This window comes from Camellia sinensis, chromosome 2, assembly GCF_055761805.1.
Source record: "Camellia sinensis isolate YWXY chromosome 2, ASM5576180v1, whole genome shotgun sequence".
In the NCBI taxonomy this organism is placed as follows: domain Eukaryota; kingdom Viridiplantae; phylum Streptophyta; class Magnoliopsida; order Ericales; family Theaceae; genus Camellia; species Camellia sinensis.
In genome coordinates this window covers 201168345-201190408 of record NC_138962.1, presented here as the reverse complement: position 1 = coordinate 201190408, position 22064 = coordinate 201168345, and the positions used below count along the sequence as shown (strand labels likewise).

At 38.3% G+C, this 22064-nt stretch overlaps 1 protein-coding gene across 1 annotated transcript; it reads left to right on the top strand.

Annotated features, from left to right (window-relative positions):
• The first annotated feature begins 16374 nt into the window (after positions 1-16374).
• On the top strand, positions 16375-22064 carry AFO (Plant-specific transcription factor YABBY family protein). Its single transcript, XM_028242925.2, has 7 exons — positions 16375-16770; positions 17020-17172; positions 17409-17523; positions 18659-18707; positions 20704-20779; positions 21469-21543; positions 21662-22064. Exons 1-7 carry the CDS (start codon positions 16660-16662, stop codon positions 21728-21730), a joined length of 648 nt encoding a protein of 215 aa, XP_028098726.2. The 5' UTR covers positions 16375-16659; the 3' UTR covers positions 21731-22064.

The window sequence follows — 22064 nt, the reverse complement described above, 5'->3', positions numbered from 1 at the left end:
AAGAAGCCGAACAAAAGGCAGTGGAAGACTTGGTAGAGGTGAGGATAGATGAAAAGAACCCAGAAAAGTTCTTTTTGCTCGACTCGTCTCTGTCCAGCGCCGAGAGAATAGAGATCATGGAATTTTTGACCTCTAAGATCGAAATGTTTGTCTGGACGCTGTATGACATGCCTGGCATTGACCCCAACTTTATCTGCCATCAACTCAATGTCCAACCAACCGCTAGACCAATTATACAACGAACTCGCCGATCGACACTCCATCACTGTCACGACCCAAACCCGCTCCTATGGGTTTAGCACCGTAACCGGCCAGTAATCCGTGATTACCGAAGGCCTGCTTAACAGTCAAACAATAATACAGAGTACAGGGGCATGGCGGAAGCCAAAACAGTAAATAGACGATGTCCAATAAGCTGTGACAGTCTGTATGCAAAAAACTTTTCATACATATATACAATCAGTGCAAAACAGTTTGTACAACATTTACAATCATCCAGGTCAGGGACTTAATCCCTATTAAGACAGTACAGTACAGTGATATCAGTCTATATAATAATACAAAACAGATACAGAGACAGACGGGGGAAAATTAAAACACCCCTAAGCCATAGCTTGGCAAGCTCGGAACCTCGCAGTGAGGCACATAAGTTGGCTTGACAAAACTAGAGTTTACCCCGATGCTTCTAGCAACGGTCCAGTGCCTGTACACCTACATATATATATAAGCAGTGAGCTAAAGCCTAGTGAATAACATAATGCGTAAAGAGGGTAAGAATGAATGTCCTTACAGTATTGAAAACAATTATTTCAATCAGTATGTCAATCATTCAGTCATTACAGTCATATGTGGTACATCCAGTAGCAAAACACTACAGTAGGTCTTATCAAACCGAACAGTCAGTTGATGGCCATCATATCAGTAAATAGTAGTGGTTCCAACATGGGAACTGACAGAGATCTCTATAACAGTAGCAGTAATAATAACAGTAACAGTAGTTGCTAAGGATGTCACAATACAGTTCACAATTAGGACATCATTCATTCAATAACAGTATCATTTCAGAAAACAGTACAGTTTAATTATTCAGAAGATAATCATATTTGAACATATCTTTACACAGTTGTTACTCACAGAGTTCTGGGCTACAGTTAAGCTAGAGCGCGTCCTCAGATGCCAACCCTACACAGTTTACAGGATGAACACACACTAAGTTCACATTCGGGAAACAAAGACTTAGTCCCTACTTAGACTCGGTGTGGTTCTACAACTATATCCTCATTAAGATGCCTTAAACTAGGCCTAAGAATGCCTAGGATGAAATGAGGATGCAAAGATGCACTTTAAAAGTATTTTCAAAGTTTTTAGAAAACAGGGGTCCCGTTCGAGCGTCGGTTACTTCGCTCGAGCGGAAATGCAGACAAAGGTTTCCACTCGAGCGCAGACTTACTCGCTCGAGCATACTGAAAAACAGTCAAAAGTGCTGGATAGGTGAAATTCACGCTCAATTGGGCGCTCGACACCCGCTCGAGCGTAAGACACAAGGTCCCGCTCGACCGTAAATTACCCCGCTCGAGTTGACTTCAAAATAGAACAAAATGTTGGGAGCACGATTTCCACGCTCGAGCGCCAGTAACCCCGCTCAAGCATGAGTTCAAAATCTGGAATTCCCAGATTTGAACCTCAAGCTCAAATTCAACAACAAATGTAACAAATTCGATTCCTTTGGGCCCATTTCCTGGAAAACACTTGTAAATACATAGTATGACATGATTCAAAGCTCAATTTGTAAAATCAAGGCCCAAAGGTGAGGGAATTAAACCCAATTTCAAACAATACTTCAAGAACATGATGAATGTGTAACATGTATGAATTCAACAACTTCAAAGCTTCAAAAGCTAGCTCAATTAAGCCAATTCTTTCCAAAACATGATGAAACCATGGGTTACACCAATAATATGAACATGCATGTTCCAAATTCCATGTCTTCAACCTCAAAATGCTAGGATATAAACATGCATGCATGATTCAAGCTTTAACTCACCAAATTAAGCTAATTCATGACCTTAATCTCTAGACTTCCATGAACCATACAACATAAGACTTAATTTAGCAATCAAGAAGATGAGTTCTTACCTTAGGATGCAAGATATACAAGCTCAAATATGCACTCAATCCTTCAATTCCTTCAAATTTCCAAGCAAAATTCAAGATGAAGCTAAGTTCCTCTACCTCTCTCTCTCAGTCGGGTTTGTGCCTCTCAAATGGCTGGTGAAATGTGTTAAGGCTCACATATGTGAATCAACTAAACGCTTAAGACCTGGCCCACTAAGTGGTATGTTGGTAATTAAGCCAACTATTGCAATTTAGCTCAATTCAATCTAATTTAAACATACCAAATCACATTTTAATTAAATATGTCATAAAATCACATAAATTTTAATGATCATAAGTCATCAATCAATTTCAGATTCGGCCGCCGATAAGGCCTTCAATTTGCAGTTTAAACATAAAACATGGACAGATAAGTTTAACAGTCAACAGATAGATATGCATTTAAACTAGCACATTCAATCAGTCAGTTCAGTATTTCAGTCGATTCAATTACTTTTCATAATCAATCTCAGTTTAGCAGTAATCAGTAGGGTTATCAGTAATCAGTGGTAAGGGTTATTACAATCACGCAGAGATAGTAGCGGAAGAAGTGGGAAACTTGTTGGAAGCAGAGGCAATCAGAGAAATACACTATCTCAGGTAGATTTCCAACACTGTGGTCGTACCAAAAAAGAATGACAAATGGCGCGTTTGCATAGACTAGAAAAAGGTTTTCAAAGCTTGCCTGAAAGACAGCTTTCCCCTACCACGAATAGACCAACTGGTAAACCTAACAGTAAGGCATAACCGACTTAGCTTTATTGATGTGTATCGCGGATACCATCTGATCACTATGTATGAACCGAATTAGGAGGTCACGTCGTTTACAACACCCAGAGGATTATATTGCTACAAGGTTATGCCCTTTGGCCTAAAAAATGTAGGGACAACATTCTAACGGATGATCACCAAAATGTGTTGAACCATTATTAGGCAGAACAATGGAGGCTTACATAGATGATATGGTAGTCAAAAGCAAAGATGGGAGGGGACCATCTCAGGGACCTAGATGAGATGTTTCAAATTTTGAAGTACCACAAGTTGCAATTAAACGCATCTAAGTGCACATTTGGCTTGGGGTCAGGAAAATTCCTAGGCTTTCTAGTGACCAATCGGGGTATAGAAGCTGATCCCTCTCAAATCAAAGCCATCTAAGATCCTGAGAGGCCCAACACAGTTAAGGAGGTGTAGCATCTCACTGGTCTACCGGCCGTACTAAACCGATTCATAAGTCGATCGTCAGACAGGTGTCGACCGTTCTTCCAAGCACTGAAAGCCAAGTTTGAGTGGGATGATGAGTGCGACTGCACCCTGGAAAGCTTAAAAAACTACATGACTTTGCCTCCGTTGTTAGTGACCCCAGTACCAAAAGAAGAGCTCTTTTTGTACTTAGCAGTTTCACAGCATGCAGTTAGCGCAGTGTTGGTAAGAGTTGTGGGAATTCACACCTGCCTATCTTTTATGTGAGCAAGACATTGTTGGGCGCTAAAACAAGGTACTTGCCGCTCGAAAAGTTGGCCTTAGCTTTAATGATGGCTTCAAGAAAATTGTCGCACTACTTTCGTGTCCACACCGTGGTTGTCTTAAGGGCCTTCCCCTTAAAAGCTTTGATTGAGAGAGCAAATTTTTCTAGACGAATTTTGAAGTGGGCAGTGGAGTTGGGGTAGTTCGACATTAAGTTTCAATCAAGAACCGCGATAAAGGCCCAAGCTTTGGTAGACTTCGTGGTCGAATTTGCACTAGACAATCATTATGTTTACCTAATTAATTTGACCGAAGCAGCCGAAAAAATGGGGGAAAAGTGCTGTAGGAATAGCACAGCCCCCAAAACAAGACGCTCAACTACACAGCAAGTCATTTAGCCCCTGAAGAAAGGAAAAAAGGAACAGACCGCAGCACTGCCAGCAAGGACTCATCCAAAAATAAAGTCTTAAGACAGTCAGACAGTGAGGATCAAAGCCCAACGGCAGACATTAACCTGGAAGAAGGCATCTGCAGCGCCCCTGATCCCAAGACATCATCAGATCCCTTCACTTGCTGGAGGCTTTTCGTCAGGGAGAAGAGATATGGAAACTCTTCATCGACGGAACATCCAACAGGCACGGTGCAGGGCTAGGCATAGTCCTCATCTTACCGAATGGCCTGACAATTGAACAAACAATCAACCTTGGCTTCCCAGTATCCAACAACGGGGTGGAGTATGAAGCCTTATTAGTGGGTTTGAAATCAGCACTTCACATGAATGCCACCAAGCTAATGGTGTACAATGACTTCCAACTGGTAGTCAACCAGATTTCGGGTGACTATGAAGCAAAAGATGATAAAATGGCTAAGTACCAGGAGTTGGTCAGAAAGGAGATCATGAAGTTTGAAGTAGTTCGGATAGAGTAAATCGGCCGACAAGAAAATCATAAAGCAGATGAGCTGGCCGGCTTTTGCGTCAATGGCAGATACATCTATTCCACACCCATTATTGATTGACTTCCTACCCAGACCAAATATTGAAGAACCCGAAGCAACCGAAGCAAGTTACGCCGAACTAGGCCCTTCTTGGATGGATCTCATCATAGTGTTTTTAAAAGATGGCACCTTACCGGAAGAAAAGAAAGAAACCAACAAAATTAGAGCAAAGTCGCAGAGATTTTGGCTCTCCCCATCACTAGCATTATACAAAAAATCCTTCGCAGGACCTTACTTGAAATGTGTCCATCTCAGTAAGGTCGAGGCATTTTTTTTTTGAAATACACGAAGGCGTTTGTGGAAGCCACCAAGGGGGAAGATCGCTGGCCTACCAAGCAATTTCGTACATGCAAACAGATTCAGAGAAATATGTCAAGAAGTGTGAGAAATGCCAAAAGTTCGCACATCAAATACATCAACCAGCTAAAGAGCTCCTACTTTTGACCAGCCCGTTGCCCTTTGCAATGTAGAGCTTGGATATAGTGAGACCACTCCTAACTGTGCCAGGCAATAGAAAGTTCTTTCTCGCATCAATGAACTATTTCACAAAATGGGTAGAGGTAGAAACACACGCATCCAAAAAAGAAAAAAAATGTCAAAAAATTCGTCTGGCAAAACATCATAACTTGGTTCAGCATTCCTAAGGCCTTGATATCTGACAACGACACCCAGTTTGATGGCAAGATCTTCAGGGTTTTTGCAAAGAATACAAGATAGAATTCTACAACTCTACGCCGGTATACCCCCAAGCCAATGGCTAGGCTGAGGCTTCCAACAAAGTAGTCTTGGACGGACTAAAAAAGAGGCTGAAAAATGAAAAAGGCAAGTGGGCTAAGGAACTTCCCCATGTCTTATGGGCTTACCGAGCTACACCTTGGCGATCAACTGGCAAAATGCCTTTTTCCTTGGCTTATGGCATGGAGGCGGTAATCAAATTGGAAGTGGGCCCCCCCACTATTAGGGGTGAAAATTTTGATCTAAACTTGAACGGTGAGGCCATAACCCTGGAACTTGACCTTGCAGAAGAAAGACGAGAAAGGACATTGGTGCACATTGCCTCATATCAGTAAGAGTTATCTAAGAAATACAACAAAACAATGCACCCAAGACAATTCAAGATTGGAGATTGGGTACTGCGCAAAGTAATGGGCAACACTTTGGTACCTGGAGATGGCAAGTTAGGCCTTAACTGGAAAGGACCGTACAAAGTGATTGGTTTAGCAGGAAAAGGGGAATATCGCTTAGAAGACATGGACTGCAAAGCTATTCCCAGGGCATGGAACACGGCCAATCTCAAAGTATTTTATTTTTAACTTTTTATTAAAACACTTGTAATTTTTTTTTTCAATAAAACAAGTAGGCTTTTTTTTGTTAGAAATTTTTTCCTTTGTTTGTATAAAATTGTTCGTACACATAGCCCAACTGGGGGGCACCTCAAAGAGATTGGCAGGTTTGACCAACACTTTGCACTTATTAGCCGAGATAAGGATCTAGGCTAAAAAATGTTAGCAGGTTTGACCAACAAATTTTTCTTCCTTAGCCGAGATAAGGATCTAGGCTCAGGAAAATTGGTAGGTTTGACCAACAAGTAGTTCGTCCGTCAGCTGAGATAAGGATCTAGGCTCAAGAAGGTTGGTAGGTTTGACCAATAAATTTTTCTTCCTTAACTGAGATAAGGATCTAGACTCAAGAAAGTTAGTAGATTTGACCAACACTTAGTTCGTTCTTCAGCCGAGATAAGAATCTTGGCTCAAGTAAGTTGGCAGGCTCGGTCAAACTATTTTCCTGTAGCCGAGATAAGGATCAAGGCACACATCTCGGTTAAAAAAGTTTTTGTAGTTTCCGAAGTGGTTTTCAACTGAGATAACTATCTCGGCCAAAAAATGAGGGCAATATAAAGAATGACCAAGCTAACTAAGCTGGCTGGGTAGGTAGTAAAACTGAAACACTACAAAGCAAAAAAAGTTATGTAACCGAACAAGAAGACATTAAAAAAGAAAAATTTCTTTCATTCATCAGATATTGAGTACAAAAGGTGGGGCATATAGCCCAGTTACATTCATCAAAACAAAAGGAAAAAACACTACAGGGAATATGTCAAGCAAACAAATCATCAAGGTCAGTGTCTAGGTCAACCCGGTCCTCGCCACTGGGTAAGCTGGTCTGAGCAACTGCCTCTTAGGGTAGTTCGGTCGAAGGCTCCACATCAACCGTGCTAGGCAGAGAAGGCTGATGACTGAGATTAGTGCCAACATGTGGAGCATTTATCAGATCAGGGGTCTCCTCTTCCTTCTTCCCCTCTTGCAGAAGCTTCTGTTGGACTGCATTTGCGTAGTCCACCATATTGCTCGGTATGTAATGTGAAGGGAGATTCACAAAAATGTCTGCGTTCGGTGCGTGACTGAGCTTTTCCACCGCGGTTTTTCAACCACTCTTAAAGAAGATATTGTTTGACGTAGACCTCTTCACCCTCTTTAAAACAGCGCTCTTCGGCATCTTCCATTTGCTTTCGAAGTGCCTTTATCTCGGTATCTTTCGTCTTCTCTAATTTAGCAAGCTCCCGAAGGTAGCGGTCCTTCCGCTCGGCCAGAGCTTTTTGCTTGTCCTCCTCAATAGTACTAACAAGCTCGGCCAAGCGATCACGATCGACGCTCAGTTTAGCAAATTTTGTTTGGAGCTCTTTCAGCTTAGCTTCCTTGGCTTTACCATTTGCAATGGCCGCCTTGGTCGTTTTTCGTAATTTCAACACGCGCTGATGGGAAATTTGGTTCTTTTGCACGGCCTGCACATCATACCCAAAAAATTTTACAAACTGAGCGACAAGAAAGAAAAAAGACTAGCGTAGAATTCAAGGTTACCAGAATTAGCGATTTGTTGGCGGATCGAATGGCCTTCAACTTGGTAAGATGGGCGTAATGCTCCATGTCGGCTGGGAGGCAGACACTCTAGGCTAGATTGAAAGCCAGAAGGTGGTCTTTTTCAGTGCATACAGAATCCGACGTAGTCACAGCTTGGCCCTTGAAGGACACAGCTGGTGACCACGCCGAAGTAGGGGATGGGGTAGCACGGTGTCCAACAGGAGAGTGTTGAGGGAACGCGGCTTGAAGCTACTTGATTTTTTCCTCATCCTCTAGCTTCGGTGATTTGTTAGCCGAAGTACAGGCCCTCTTACTGGGCCAAGATAAAGAGGCTCTGGTGGAAGGAAGGGCGACCACGGTCTCGAGCACCTAACTGGATGAAGGCAGCTCGATCTAGCCCTCTTGATTCATGGCCGTAGTCTGTTTGGTGAAGGGCACGGATAGCTCGGTCCAATCTCGGTGGCGGTATCGAAATGCGGCACGAAGGGTGTCTTGATTAGCGTGGGTGTAATTTGATTTAAGCTGGTTCAAATCTACAAAAAATAAAAATAAAAAAAATGCAAAAGGGTTAGCACGGGGGTTGTTGAAATAACAAAGGATATTGAACCGGGATACTCTTGCTAGCTGTTTCTTTATTCCAGTTTATATTGTAGTCCGGTATTTGAGCTTCCTGATCTTCAAAATGGCCAGAAACCCAGAGAAAATCATCATCGTTTAAATCTTTGTCTGGTGTGTTTTTGATAATTTTTTCTCGACCTCTTCTTACTTTGAGGTAATAAACCCAACCGTCGTGATTTCGGCCGAGCGAGTATTGATGAAATAGCACGGCCAATTCGAGGTTGAGGCCTAGCCAGGGGTTTAACTCGGCGATGTCATTTATTATTCTGTAAGTGCTTGTGGATAGTTGGGTAGGGCACAATCTGGTTTGCCTAAGAAATTCACAGATGAAGGGCTGTACAGGGAACCGAAGCCCAGCTTCTACAATCAATACAAGGGTAAAAAGGACGAAGCCCAGCTTGCCCCATGGCGTGGTGTCCGATGCGACTAACTCGATATGTACGTCGTCAGGGATGTTGTATTCCCTTCGGAACTCAGTTATGGTACCGGGTGAGCTTACCAGGAATCGATATTTACCCATTAAACTTAAAAAGATTGTAATGTTAAAATGAACACAGCTGCCTAACCCGACGCTGATGTGACTTTGGATGGATTGGTTGAGCAAAATTGCTCTGCAGCAAAGTGTAAGGGTGTACCTGGCCAACCTAGTCAAGTCTGCAAAGTGGAAATAACAAGTGTTATGCCCAGTTAATGGACCGGGCTAAGTAAAATAGACAAAGCAAAATAAGCCTAGCTCGACTACAACTGGGTTACAAACCATTCCCAGTTCGGCCACGAAACATGACCGGCTAAGTTTTATAGCATGGTTATTTATCAATGCATGCCTAGTTCGGTCAAGTGCAGGCCTAAAGGTCGCAAACAGTTGCCTAGATCGGTCATAGCACAATTTTGGATAAAAAAGACATAGTTCTAGACTAGTTCTTAGTGTTAATCAGCGTGTTTTCAAGTTTATTCATGGTATTTTGAGGTTCTCAATATTGGTTCGGACCTTAGTGTTTATAAACACATATTTAGTAACTGAGACACCATCCTTAGAAATAAGCAGAAATAGTTACAAGGATGAAGAACTTACCGATTTGGAAATGAAATCCGAATCCAATCTAATGAAACGAATGTTGGCAATGTTAAAGAAAGCATGAGATGCGTAGGCCTAGTCTTGAGCGCAGGAAGATTAGGGGTTGAGGAGTGGGAGCTCAGGAAAACAAGGTCTAGCAAGAAAAAAGATGAACAGTAGTGGCCTTTCAAAAAAGTAAAGCTATATAGTCAAGACAAAATGGGCAGGACTGTTCAAATTTCATAGTACAAGACGGTTGTAATAGATGTACTTGACCAGTGGGGGCATGCAACGTGTCCAAAGGAATAAGTTACGTTTCAGACGTGCCTGAGTAGTGGAGCGACGTGCAAAGCAACTGACAAGACGTTTATAGCGATCCTGGTTATCCTTTTACTGTTCTGTTGTTTTCCGGACGCGGTTCCGTGGAGTTGGTAGTTGTACCTATCGTATTGTCAACCTTTAAACTCTTTTGTTTGAGTTTTAGAATGTGTTGGGCTTGGTTGTTGCAGATTGGTAGAGCTTTAGCTCCCATTGTTGTTGCCCAGTTTTTGAACGGTCCGCTCGAGCGGGTCTTCTTGCGCTCGAGCGGGGTTTACACACTTCCCGTATTTCGTGCCTCTGCAAAACTTCTGCAGATGTGTTTTCTACGCTCGAGCTGGTTTCTTGTGCTCAAGCGGGTCGCGCTCGAGCGGGATTGTTAGCGCTCGAGCGGGTGGTACTTTTTGGTGTAAGTTCTGGGAGGGAGAAATCTACGCTCGAGCGGACTGGTTTCCGCGCTCGAACGGATGTACTTTATTCTTGTGTCTTGACGCTCGAGCGGGCCTTCTTGCGCTCGAGCGTAACTAGTTTTTGTCCTTGACGCTCGAGCAGGAGAGTCGTATATCAGTTGGCAGCTAGGCTATTTTAAATCACTTTTTACATTTCCTTTCTCTCTCTTACTTTTCCAAAACCAATTTTTGAGAGCTCCTCACTCTAAAACCTAACTTCTCTCTAGGGTTTGATCTAGTATGAGTGTTTTTCTCACATTGAGCCTTTGTAAAAAGTGCGTTGATCATTGAGGGCTACGTTTTGATCTGAGAAATTTGGTGTTTGGAGCACTTCCGAGTTTAGCTCTTCTTCTCCTTGAGTTCTACATTTGAGGTAGGGATTTCCTTGTTCTTTTTCAATACTTTTTCTATAAATAGACATGTGGTAATTTTGTATTGCATAAAAGTCATATCCATGTTGGATTTGTTTGAAATCATGAGAAGGAACCTAGGGTTGGGTGTTGAAAAATGGTTATGTTATCATTGATGATTGTTTTGGGCTAATTGGAGTGTAAATTAGCATGTTGTAGTTGATAGAAGAAAAAATCCTAAATCATATTTTGATTGATAAATTAAAATGGAGAATGGTGAACCCTTTTTGTAAATCTTTATTGTTGATGTGGGTTGGGTGAAGGTGTTAATGCCTAAGGGGCTGACTTTGGTTGTGGAATGGGTTTGAAATGAAGATAATGGACTAATATGAGTTATGACTTTATTATCCACGGATTTGGTTTTGCGACAATAAAAGGGACGGAGTTGGTTTTGTGAAAACAAAAGGAAATAGAACTTGTTTTGTAAGACAGGAAAAGTATTTTTGAAATGCGAATGAAAATTGGATTGTTGTTTCTTGAATGTTGAACACACACATGTGAAGGATTGTAGCTTTAACTATCATGTTAATGTTGTTGTTGGATTTGTGGTCTCATAGTAATTGAGTCTTTAATAGATGTACTAAATATTTGCATCTAGAGGTTTTGTCCTTGGTCATCAGTGGAGGATGACACGGTTGTGTTGAATTGTCGTGTATGCATTATACCATTATTGATTGAACATCGTATCTGATGAAGTGTTGAGATACATTATATATGTATGCTTGCTCAGGAGGAGGTAGTTATGTGTTCATATACTTTAACACATTGCTTGTATCTTGATGGTTTGTGTATATGTGTTACACATGTTGAATATGCCCTGTTGTGTTGGATTGGTGGTGTTATACCTTGCGCTAAGAATCAGAGGTACCGTGACCTTCCAGCTAGCGCCTGGTAAACTGGCATGTTGTTGTGATAGGTGTATCTTTGGCTTACTACGCACATAGCTAGTAGAGCAAAGTCTTGTTGTTGATGTTTCAGTGTGTCTGGGAACATCATGGATTATGTTGATTACAGTTTTAGAGGGCCGAGTTGCCTCATTGTTTTATCTTATGCATGTTGGTGAGTTGTTATCTCCCTTTTTATAACGGTGCATGTATAGATTTGATTGTATCGAGAAGAAGCCAAAATGTCGTTTTTGTCTTTTTGGAAAGTATGAAGGAGAGTGGATATTTTAAAGAGATATATGTTTTAAAAAGATATATCTGTGTATGTTTGGAAAATGGAAGAGAGTAGTGGGCTTAGTGAATTTATTTCCTAAGGTATTGTTAATGTTATGAAAGATTGGGAACGGGGATTAATGAAAAGAAAAGAAAATTGAATCGCCTATGGCGTTGATTGAAATGGTTGTTTTCAAGAAAAATTCATACTTATGATATTTTGTATAAATTGTCACATTACGATTCTAGTATGAGATTGGGTGTTCATGATCATAGCTATCTATATGTTGTTATTGTTGAGGGCCATGTTGAGATCCTTACTGGACTATATGTTCATCCCACGTTGTTGAATCTTTTGCAGGTGTTGAGCTGAATGTGTTGCAAGATTTGGATCTTCTTATTTGTTGGCCACGGGACCTCCCTTGTATTGGTGGAATGCCATATGTGTAAAAGGGTTGCACCCTTCTTCTTGATTCATTAATGATGTAAGCCCGAGGGCAATTTATTTGTTATACTCATGATGTATTTATTTGCATACGAATGAGAGCAATGTTATTCACTTCTACGAGTTGAATATATGAGTTTATTTCCGCATGTTATCTTTGAAATGGAACTAAGTAAATGAAATTGGTAATACTTCGAGTAATAAAAAGTACGGCGTGACAACGTTTCTAGACCGAACGAATGGGGAGCCCGGGTAATTTTGAGCTCGGTTGGAGGCTTGTACATCTAGCTCGGTTTTGAAACTGTAATCCCAATCGTGATACGCAGATGGAATTAGGGGGGCAATTGAGAGGGTAATTTGTGAACAAATTGGGCCAAGCTAGAATGAGCCTTCTTTGGACAATGGGCCGCGCAATAAGCCAAAATGATGTTTTGTATTTCGGCTATGGGCTGAGGTAGTTACCAGGATGGTTGGATGGGTTTCTTGGAATTAGAGCCTGTCTAGGGACAAAGCCTTGTCTGACTGGGGTGATTAGCATGGTGATGGACCGAGCTGGGTATTACACGGCGAGATTCTAGGCTAAACAGGGTTACCGCGGCTTAACCGTGTTGGGCACGGAGCCATGGTAACTTGGTTGGCCGCAGTATGAACCCAGTTAAAGGGTTCATCCATCTCACTTGGTGGGTGGTGAGTGAGGTGTTACCATGATAAGTGATATCCATGGAGAATGTGGTTCCTAGGAGGGCTCTGGTGAGTAAAAGTCCTATTAGAATTGTGCCACGTGGAATCTATAAAAGCTCTTGGCAAGACTTATGTAGAGGTATCATAATTTCTACTCTCAAATACATAGAGTTTTTATGTCTATTGTCTATTTACTGATTTAGATATCAGAGAGGTTTCCAGCAGACACCTGCCGGCTAGCTGACGTTTGTGTTTTCAAGTAGTACAATGATGACGTTTAAAGAAGTGCAAACTTAATCAATAAGATTATACGAGAAGAATATTTATGTGCTCGTACAGACGTAATGAGCTTTTACCTCTAATGCAATATAATAAAAATGTATGCAAAAAGAATCAACATTAACCGACTCCAATATATGATTTGCCCAAACTATCTAAAGTCACTTGACCTTTAGCCAATCTATAAAGGTTTTGAAATAGTAAAGAAACGAGAATCATCATAATCACAACCTGAATTAACTAATGCATCTGCATTACAATTTATTTTATGGTAGTAATGAACATCCAAAGAGATTTTAATAACCAATAAAAAAATTATCTCAAAAAGATACAAATGTAAGTGTGAAGAAAGGAAAGATAAACCAAACACCTTAGTTTCTGTTGGGACATATTTTTTGAATGACGACACGTGGCCGAGGTGTCACCGAAATGACAATCGGGGTGCCACGTGTCCTGGTCATGATGCTAAGATGATCTTGGCTAGGTCAAGGTTATCTGCGAAGATACCGGAATCCGGGATAAGCGGATAAGAGACAAGAGTCCTAGAATGGGAGAAGACTTCAGTTTGGGTAAAGATAAGACTCTTAGAGAGTTTATCCTAATCCTACTGGGAGTCCAAGATTAACAGTAATCCTAAGTCCATTAGAGCTAGGCTTCTATTGGGACTAGGATTGTGTTGGCTATAAAAGGGAGGCACCCCCATGGGTCTAAGATATGTCTTTTATGCTTTGTCTAGTGAGTTAAACACTATCGGTTATCTTTGAGAGATATTTTTACTGATTTGATCGTCAGAGTGCCCCCGGGTGGATGAACCACCGCGAGATTCTTACCTTTCTATGACAGGTCGTTCGAGCTTAATCTATTCTGTCAGTGTTCTCCAGCTGAGTGCTTGATTGGCGGTGTGGTCGGAAATTGACACACAATTTGGCGCCGTTTGTGGGAAAGAAAGGAGAATAGATGGCCAGCAACAGCAGAAAGAAAAGGTTGGAAACGACATCCCTACTAGAAGTGGGAAACATGTAGACCTTGACGTCGAAGAAGACAACTGCAACGAAAAGACTCGTGATAAGAATCACAGAGAAAAGGACGTCAGCCAGGAGGGTGACGTGTCAAAGAAATCGGACCGAGGCGGGTACTATAACAAAAACGACCTCCAGATATGGAAAGATAAATGCCTACGGAGGGACAGCGAGATGAAATGAATGGCAGAAAAATTGGCGGACCTGCACATAGTCGTAAATTTCATGATGCAAAACAACGTCATGCAGCCACTGTTCCCGTTACAAGATACGCCGATTCCAGTGGCCAAGAAAGATGCCTAGAAAGGAGAGCAAAAAATTGTTCCTACAGTCCCTCAGCACGACAGGACTAAAGGACATTCTCACCTGTCTTTATGGGAGGTCGGGCGTGGAGAATCAACGAGAAAAGAATCCCAGAAGACACATCGAACCCAAGAAGACTGCACCAGAGAACATCGGGATGTTCAGGGGGAAGGAGCTCTGTTTCGACACCACCAATGGAGGAAAGTCCAAAAGGACTCACAATGACACTGGAAATAGTGCACCAAAGAGGTTAAAATCCAGATATAGCCGAGCTCCTAGACGAACCAAGGAGGATCTGAGGGATGACCTTCACAGGAAGTGACAAGATGTCAAGGTGACCTCTCCGGTCAAGCCGAGGTCATGTTTAACACTTGTTGAAATTTTAAGAAAATTTTATAAGTTAAAGTTAAACCGAGACCATATTTAATACTTGTTGAAATTTTAAAAATTTACAAGTTGAAGTTAAACCGATGACTTGTTTAACACTTGTTGAAATTTTAAAAATTTACAAGTTGAAGTTAAACCGATGTCATGTTTAACACTTGTTGAAATTTTAAAAATTTACAAGTTGAAGTTAAATCGATGATGTGTTTAACACTTGTTGAAATTTATGAAAAATTTACAAGTTGAAATTAAACCGGGTTCATGATTAAAGGAATGAATGATATAGGTTCCATCACCTCAGGATGCCGAGGTAATAGAACCTAGGTGGCAGTTGTGGGGACATACTTTTTGAATGACGACACGTGGCCGAGATGTCACCGAAATGCTAATCGGGGTGCCACGTGTCCTGATCATGATGTTGAGATGATCTCGGCTAGACCGAGGTTATCCGCAAAGATACCGGAATCTGGGATAAGCGGATAAGGGATAAGAGTCCTAGAATAGGAGAAGACTTCTGTTTGGGTAAAGATAAGACTCTTAGAGAGTTTATCCTAATCCTACTGGGAGTCCATGATTAGCAGTAATCCTAAGTCCATTAAAGCTAGGCTTCTATTGGGACTAGGATTGTGTTGGCTATAAAAGGGAGGTACCCCCATGGGTCTAAGGTATGTCTTTTATGCTTTGTCTAGTGAGTTAAACAATATTGGTTATCTTTGAGAGATATTTTTACTGATTTGATCGTCAGAGTGCCCCCGGGTGGACGAACCACCGCAGGATTCTTATCTTTCTATGACAGGTCGTTCGGGTTTAATCTATTCTGACAGTATTCTCCAGCTGAGTGCTTGATTGGCAGTGTGGCCGGAAATTGACACACACAGTTTCTACACCAATTTCCTTTTCCACTTGTTTATGATTGCTATCACCTAAATAGTGGTGAAAAATGTTAGGGCATGAAAGTTTATTTTAAAGTTATTCTGAAAATGAGGTGAGTAAATTTAAAATTGATAAAATGTGAGTTATACTATAATTTTGGTTCAAATAGATATATTATTTTAAATAATTTTCTAGGTAATTTTTTTTTGAGAAAATTCTGAGTCGATTGTAAGGCCAAAACAAAATTATAAAATCATGAAAACACCCACTAGACTGTAATAATTCCATTTTGAAAAATACTTGGCAATTCAAATTTGAGTTTGTCTTTTGGTCGATCATTCGGACGATCGGTGCAACACTTGTTTATCACGGTTGTTACCTTTGTCGATCACGGCTATTATCTTATCGCCGGTCGACTACCAGAACGACCAGTCAAATAACCGACAAGCCAAAACTCGGGCTATTTGATCAAATTCAAATTCGATTTATGAAGCATTGTTGTTCCATTTTTATTTATGTAGTGTTGTTTGTTGAGAAAGAAGTATGCAGTATCCTTGAGGAGTAATAACAGAGGATAGGTGCCCGCCATTTAAGGCTTTCATATTTAACCGCTGTGTAAATATTTTTGAGTATTTGGGAACCGAGAAAAAAAAAAGGCTTACACACTATACAACACTACGCTGCCCCCCCTCTCTTAACTGTGAAAACAACAGCTGAATGAGCCAAAGCTTAATCACCTCCATGCACACGTCCTTTTCTCACTCCTCTCCCCCACCTCTGCCGCCTCTGCCCTCTCTCTCTCTCTCTCTCTCTCTCTCCCTCTCATCCATCGGGAATACCAACCATACATTTTCTTCCCCCTTTCTCTCTCCTAATGCCCCTACATGAACAACCTGTACATGTATGACCTACACACAATCTAACAAGAAAGAAATAGAGAGTGATCAAGAAAGCACCTTCTGGGTCTTTAAATCTAGTGATAATGTAATATATATATATAACTCTCTCTCTCTCTCTCTCTCTCTCCTTTTATAGTGTTGATAATTCAAGATTCGAGAGATCAGATCAAAGGTGGTTAATCTGTCCATCAAAACCCACAAAATCCATCGTTCAGTCAATCGTTCAATCAATCAATCAAATCAAACAGAATCAACAATTCACAAAGGAATCATCAAAAAGTAGAACAAAAGAAAAAAGATGTCCTCCTCATCATCTGCTTTTTCACCGGACCACCACCACCACCTCTCTCCTCCCTCCTCCGAGCAGCTCTGTTATGTCCATTGCAACTTTTGTGACACCGTCCTCGCGGTATCGCTTTCTCCTCCTGTCTTTTGTCTCCTTGACTCTTCCCTTTAGTGCTTCTTCTCTCTCTCAACCCTAGTTTTTCATAAATAACGGTTCAATATCAGTGAATAACAGTATTAGAAGTCTAAGATATTGATTTGTATTGGCTGATATTTAAAACATTGCCTAGCTCTATAACTAATCTTCTTTCATTTGATGAATTTATTATTAATTTTTTTTTTGGTTTGGGACACTGCTTGCTTGTTGTTGTAGGTGAGCGTTCCTTGCTCAAGTTTGTTCAAGACCGTGACGGTTCGATGTGGTCACTGCACCAACCTCTTGTCTGTAAATATGCGTGGTCCGCTTCTTCCTGCAGCTAACCAGCTTCATCTTGGACACTCTTTCTTTTCTCCTCAGAATCTTTTGGTACATACATAATCAAAAAAAATTAGGGCTTGTTTAGTTGCCTTTTCATTTTCTGTTTTTATTTTTCAAAAAATGCAAAAGTAGGGTTCTTATATACTAAAGAAAATTATATCTTTCAGGCCCTAATTTTATAACAACTACTACTACATGATTTTATTTGTATATTTTTTAGGGTATTGTCTGATTTTTTTTTTCTCCTTGGCTATGTATATATTATGTGTGTGTGTGTGTGTTAGGAGGAGATCCGAAGCTCGTCGTCAAACTTGTTGATCAATCAGCAAAATGCGAGTGAATCAGTCACACCCATTCGAGGACTCGAGGAGCTTCCTAAGCCCCCAGCTGCTAACAGACGTGAGATTATTAACATTGATCTTTTGGGTCTAATTTTATTTTCATTTTTTAGTCATATGGTGTCTCTGAGAACCTTTTACTGGTATAAATCAGCCATTCCAACAGTTATCAAATAAGGTATTTTTCACTTTCAACTATTTTCTTTTAAGGAAGTGAAATCATTTGGAAGAGATCTTCAACTTTACCCTTTTCAATACACAGTGGTGTCTTTTACAAATTAAGAATGTTTCTTTGGAAGAACATAGATTTGCACTTTGTAAAGTTTACTTTCAAACAGTGTATATGTTTTATTGCTATGCAGTACGCTTCAAGAAGGAAGAGTCTTTATTGCTTTTTTTCTCTTGACTTCTCTTCTTCTTCATGTTGTTCCATATATATATGTGTGTGTGTGTGTTTGGATCACGAGAAAGCCAACTTTAGCTCTGCAACTATATCTCAACAGTTTATTTATTTATTTATTGGTACAATGGATATTCCACACACCTACTCTGTTCACTTAGGCACTACATGTTAAACACATTTTTAAGAACCATCTAAAACACCAAAAAATTGTTTTCTTGGAATACTTTAATTTCAAAACTATTATATCCCCCCGGAAAAATAATTAGAAAAGTGTTGAGAATTTCAATGTCCATGCCAATGGAAATTTAAACTTGGTTATATTCAGAATAAATCTTATTCACATTTTTCAATTTTTTTGATTTTCTAACAAGAAAAATTTCCTGAGTATGTTGCATTTTTCTTTTGATTTTTGTTCTTTTTGGTCACTTTTATTCAAATTAGTTCCATTGATTTCACTTATTTCTCAAAAAAGGAAGAGAAAAAAGAAGAGAGAAAAAGAGAAAGAGAAAAAAAAAAAAAAAAAAAAAAAGAAAGAAAAAGAAAAAAGAAGAAGAAGAAGAAGAAAAGCTTTGAAGAAGTGGTTTTGTTGTGGGGTTGTAAAGTGGAACATGGACATTTCTCCCCCCGGAAATTAAGAAACCATAGAATCTTTGGAGTTAAATAATAGAGAGATAGATGAATGCAGAAATATAATGATGAAGTGATGATGGGGAGAGAGAGAGAACAAATTCAGAGCTCTAAAAAAGTCAGAGAAGTGGTTTTAATGTGTCTGTGTTTGTCTGTTTGTATTCAGCTCCGGAGAAGAGACAGAGAGTCCCATCTGCTTACAACCGCTTCATCAAGTAAGTAATTATTAAAACAAACTTTATAAATTACAATTTACATGTGTTGTTTTGGAAAGTTTGTAAAAAATTAATTTTTTAACTTATTAGTGATTTTTTTGACAAAAAATTAGGTTATTTTGAATAAAAAAATAGACTTTTTTAACTAAAAAAGTTAAAAAATCAAAAAAATTGACTTTTTTGATGTGTTCCCAAAAGATCCCACATATACACTATATACTTGTATAAAAGTGAGATATTTCATATATATATTTTTAGAGAAATATTAGTAGGCTATTTTAGTTTTTGACAAAAAAATTAGGTTATTTTGAATAAAAAAGTAGACTTTTTTAACTAAAAAAGTTAAAAAATCAAAAAAATTGACTTTTTTGGTATGTTCCCAAAAGATCCCACATATACACTATATACTTGTATAAAAGTGAGATATTTCATATATATATTTTTAGAGAAATATTAGTAGGCTATTTTAGTTTTTGTGTTTGGAAAGATGGAATTGATTTTTATTTGAGTTGTATTGAAAAATGTGTTAAAATGATATTTAAAGTTAAAATGATAAATTTACCCCTAACATCACATTTTTCAAAAGTAATGTAAAGGGGCAAAATCATCATTTACCAAGGGATGGGACAACTTGTTAATTTGACAGTGTAGGCTGTGCCTACACTGTCCCACTGTTGCAGCTATTTTTTATTTTTTTTATTTTTTTTATAAAGTGTTAATTTAGGAGCTTTTTGGCTTTTTTTTTTTAGTTTTAGGCTATTTTAGCCCCAAACTCATCTTCCCAAACACCCCATGTATCGACAACGAAAAATTTAAAAAAAAATTGAATGTATTGTATAAATTTATATTTAGGTTTCGTTTGGCATATAATACTTTTAACCTAAAAGTTAAAAAATTATTAAAAAAATCAAAAATCTTATAACCCATATCAAAAAGTTAAAGATTTCATTTACTCTCTACTTTTTGTACATCTTTTCGTAAAAAATCAAAAAGTCATTCCAAATATACTAATTTTTTTACCTCATATTTTAGTCAAAAAGTCAAAAAATTACTAAAATAACTTACTCCCAAACGAGGCCTTAGTGTGGTGTGGATCATAGACACACAAAAATAACAAATAAAAAAAAATATGATTTACATATATTTTTTTTTATATAAATCTATATCCGATTCATTGGATCGACTAATTTGAAACTTCAATCTCATTCTCCACTAGTGGAAACCTAATTAAAGTCAAGGCAAAACTTCAGAGCTCAAGCCTTAACCACCAAACTAACATATGAGTTTGATTTACACAATTTCTATTCTTAATGAATACTTTGTAGATAAAATTATAAGTACGTTTAATCATGTTTGGATTATAGATTTGGATGGATATTTGTAAAGGAATAATTGAACAAATCTAGCTTCTACATTATACATTTTTTCCTACTATTCCTTTTCTTTTATAAATTTCTCAACAAATTCAAAATTCAAATAAAGTCTTATTATTATCAATAATAATAGAATGAAAATAATGCAGAGGAAAAAAAAATTAAAAAGAAGAAAAGAAATTATATTTATTATGTATATATTATATGGAGAATTTTAAAAAAGTGATGTGTAGACAAAATAATTTCGAACTAATATGCATAAAATTATGAAATAAAAACTTATACTGTTATCATTTTAAAATTATTTTTTCTATCATCCATTTTTTTGAAATTTCCTTATATTATATATGAGTATTGCTATTTAAGACTAAATTGAAATTCCCTTCAATTTTCAAATCTGATGATGTGGCAATCAATTAGAATATTAAAAGTAACATTCTGTCTCATATCATTTCTAATCATCAATCAATCATATCACTTACATATCATTAAATCTATAAAACGAGTCTAAAAAATGAATTTATATATCATTTGTCATTATATATATATGATGCATATGTATATGTATAGGTAAGAATGATATTGACACTTGGGTATGAATCATAATGATGAAACTACTGCAGGGACGAGATCCAACGCATCAAAGCTGGAAACCCCGAAATAAGTCACAGGGAGGCTTTCAGCGCCGCTGCAAAGAATGTAAGACCCAAACCAATAAATCTATCAAGGAGATTTAGAACAAAATTAATAAATAAATAAGAACAAATCTATCTAATTCTTCTTGCCCTCTTAGGGTTTCTTTTGCTTTGGGAAAATGCTACTATATAAAGAAAATCCCAACAAAATGATGTGGTATATTATTTTTACAATTATGTAACACAGTCTGAATTTAACGATTATTGCATTCGTAAAAATATTTAAAATGCTGCTTAAATTTTCAGATTTATTTTTTGTGTAATACCATATCAAATTTAAATTTACACTATAAATTCCAAACTTTTTTTTTCTAAATATATATTTTTTTTATTTTTTAATACATGGAAGTAAATAAGCCACTTTATTCTATCTATACATATATAAGTAAGTCTATGGTACTAGAAAAAATTTCAAAAATTCATCCAGAATGAAAAATCAAGAGATTTCAAATTATGGATATTTTTTGAATTTTTTTTTCTAGAAGCAGTATTGCTGTATATATATATAATTTATTTGTATAGCACTGTTTTTGAAAAAAAAAAATTATCATTTTTGTTTTACTTAACTTTTTTTCCCTCTCAACCAAGAAAAATCTAGGGTTTAGTATTTTTTTTCCTTAAAAAGATTATTTATTATTTTATTAATTGTGTTGTTCATTGATTTCTGTGCGAATCTGTTTTTATTGCTTCCAGTGGGCCCACTTCCCACACATTCATTTCGGACTTTTGCCTGATCAACCCGTGAAGAAGGCTAATATGCGCCAGCAGGTACAAAAAAACCCTAGCAACTGCCCTCCTATAAACCCTAGGACAAAGAGTAGCATATACTTCTCCAGTGAATTTTTAATCTTTTAAAAACTCTTTTTTGTGATTTGGAAATGTGTAGGATGGAGAGGACGTCTTGATGAAAGATGGGTTTCTTGCTCCTGCCAATATGGGTGTGTCTCCTTACTAAGAAGTGAAGCGTTTAGGGTTTCTTATTAAATCTTTCTGTCAATCTTTAGGGTTCATCTTGTTCTTGGCTATCTTTCGTTCTTTCTTTCTTTGTGACTTTTTAAAAACATTTTGTAATTTGCTTGGCTTTCTTAATGGTGGGAGGAGAGTATTTTCAAGAGTAGAATCCTTGTGGAAGTCTAACAAGTGGTTTCCTTAAAAACCCATATGCAAATGAATTCTCTCTAGCTAGTGTTAAGCATGTTGATGTTCTGAAAACTTTTCTTCCCCATCTTTGGATGTTGTTTAATGATGACTTGTGGTATCTAATTGTCAAGTTTTTTGGTTTTATGTCA

Coding starts and splice junctions, on each gene's coding strand:
- AFO (XM_028242925.2), top strand. CDS start 16,660: ATGTCCTCCTCATCATCTGCTTTTTCACCGGACCACCACCACCACCTC. Junction 16,771..17,019: donor TTTGTGACACCGTCCTCGCG/GTATCGCTTTCT, acceptor TTGTTGTTGTAG/GTGAGCGTTCCTTGCTCAAG. Junction 17,173..17,408: donor TTTCTCCTCAGAATCTTTTG/GTACATACATAA, acceptor TGTGTGTGTTAG/GAGGAGATCCGAAGCTCGTC.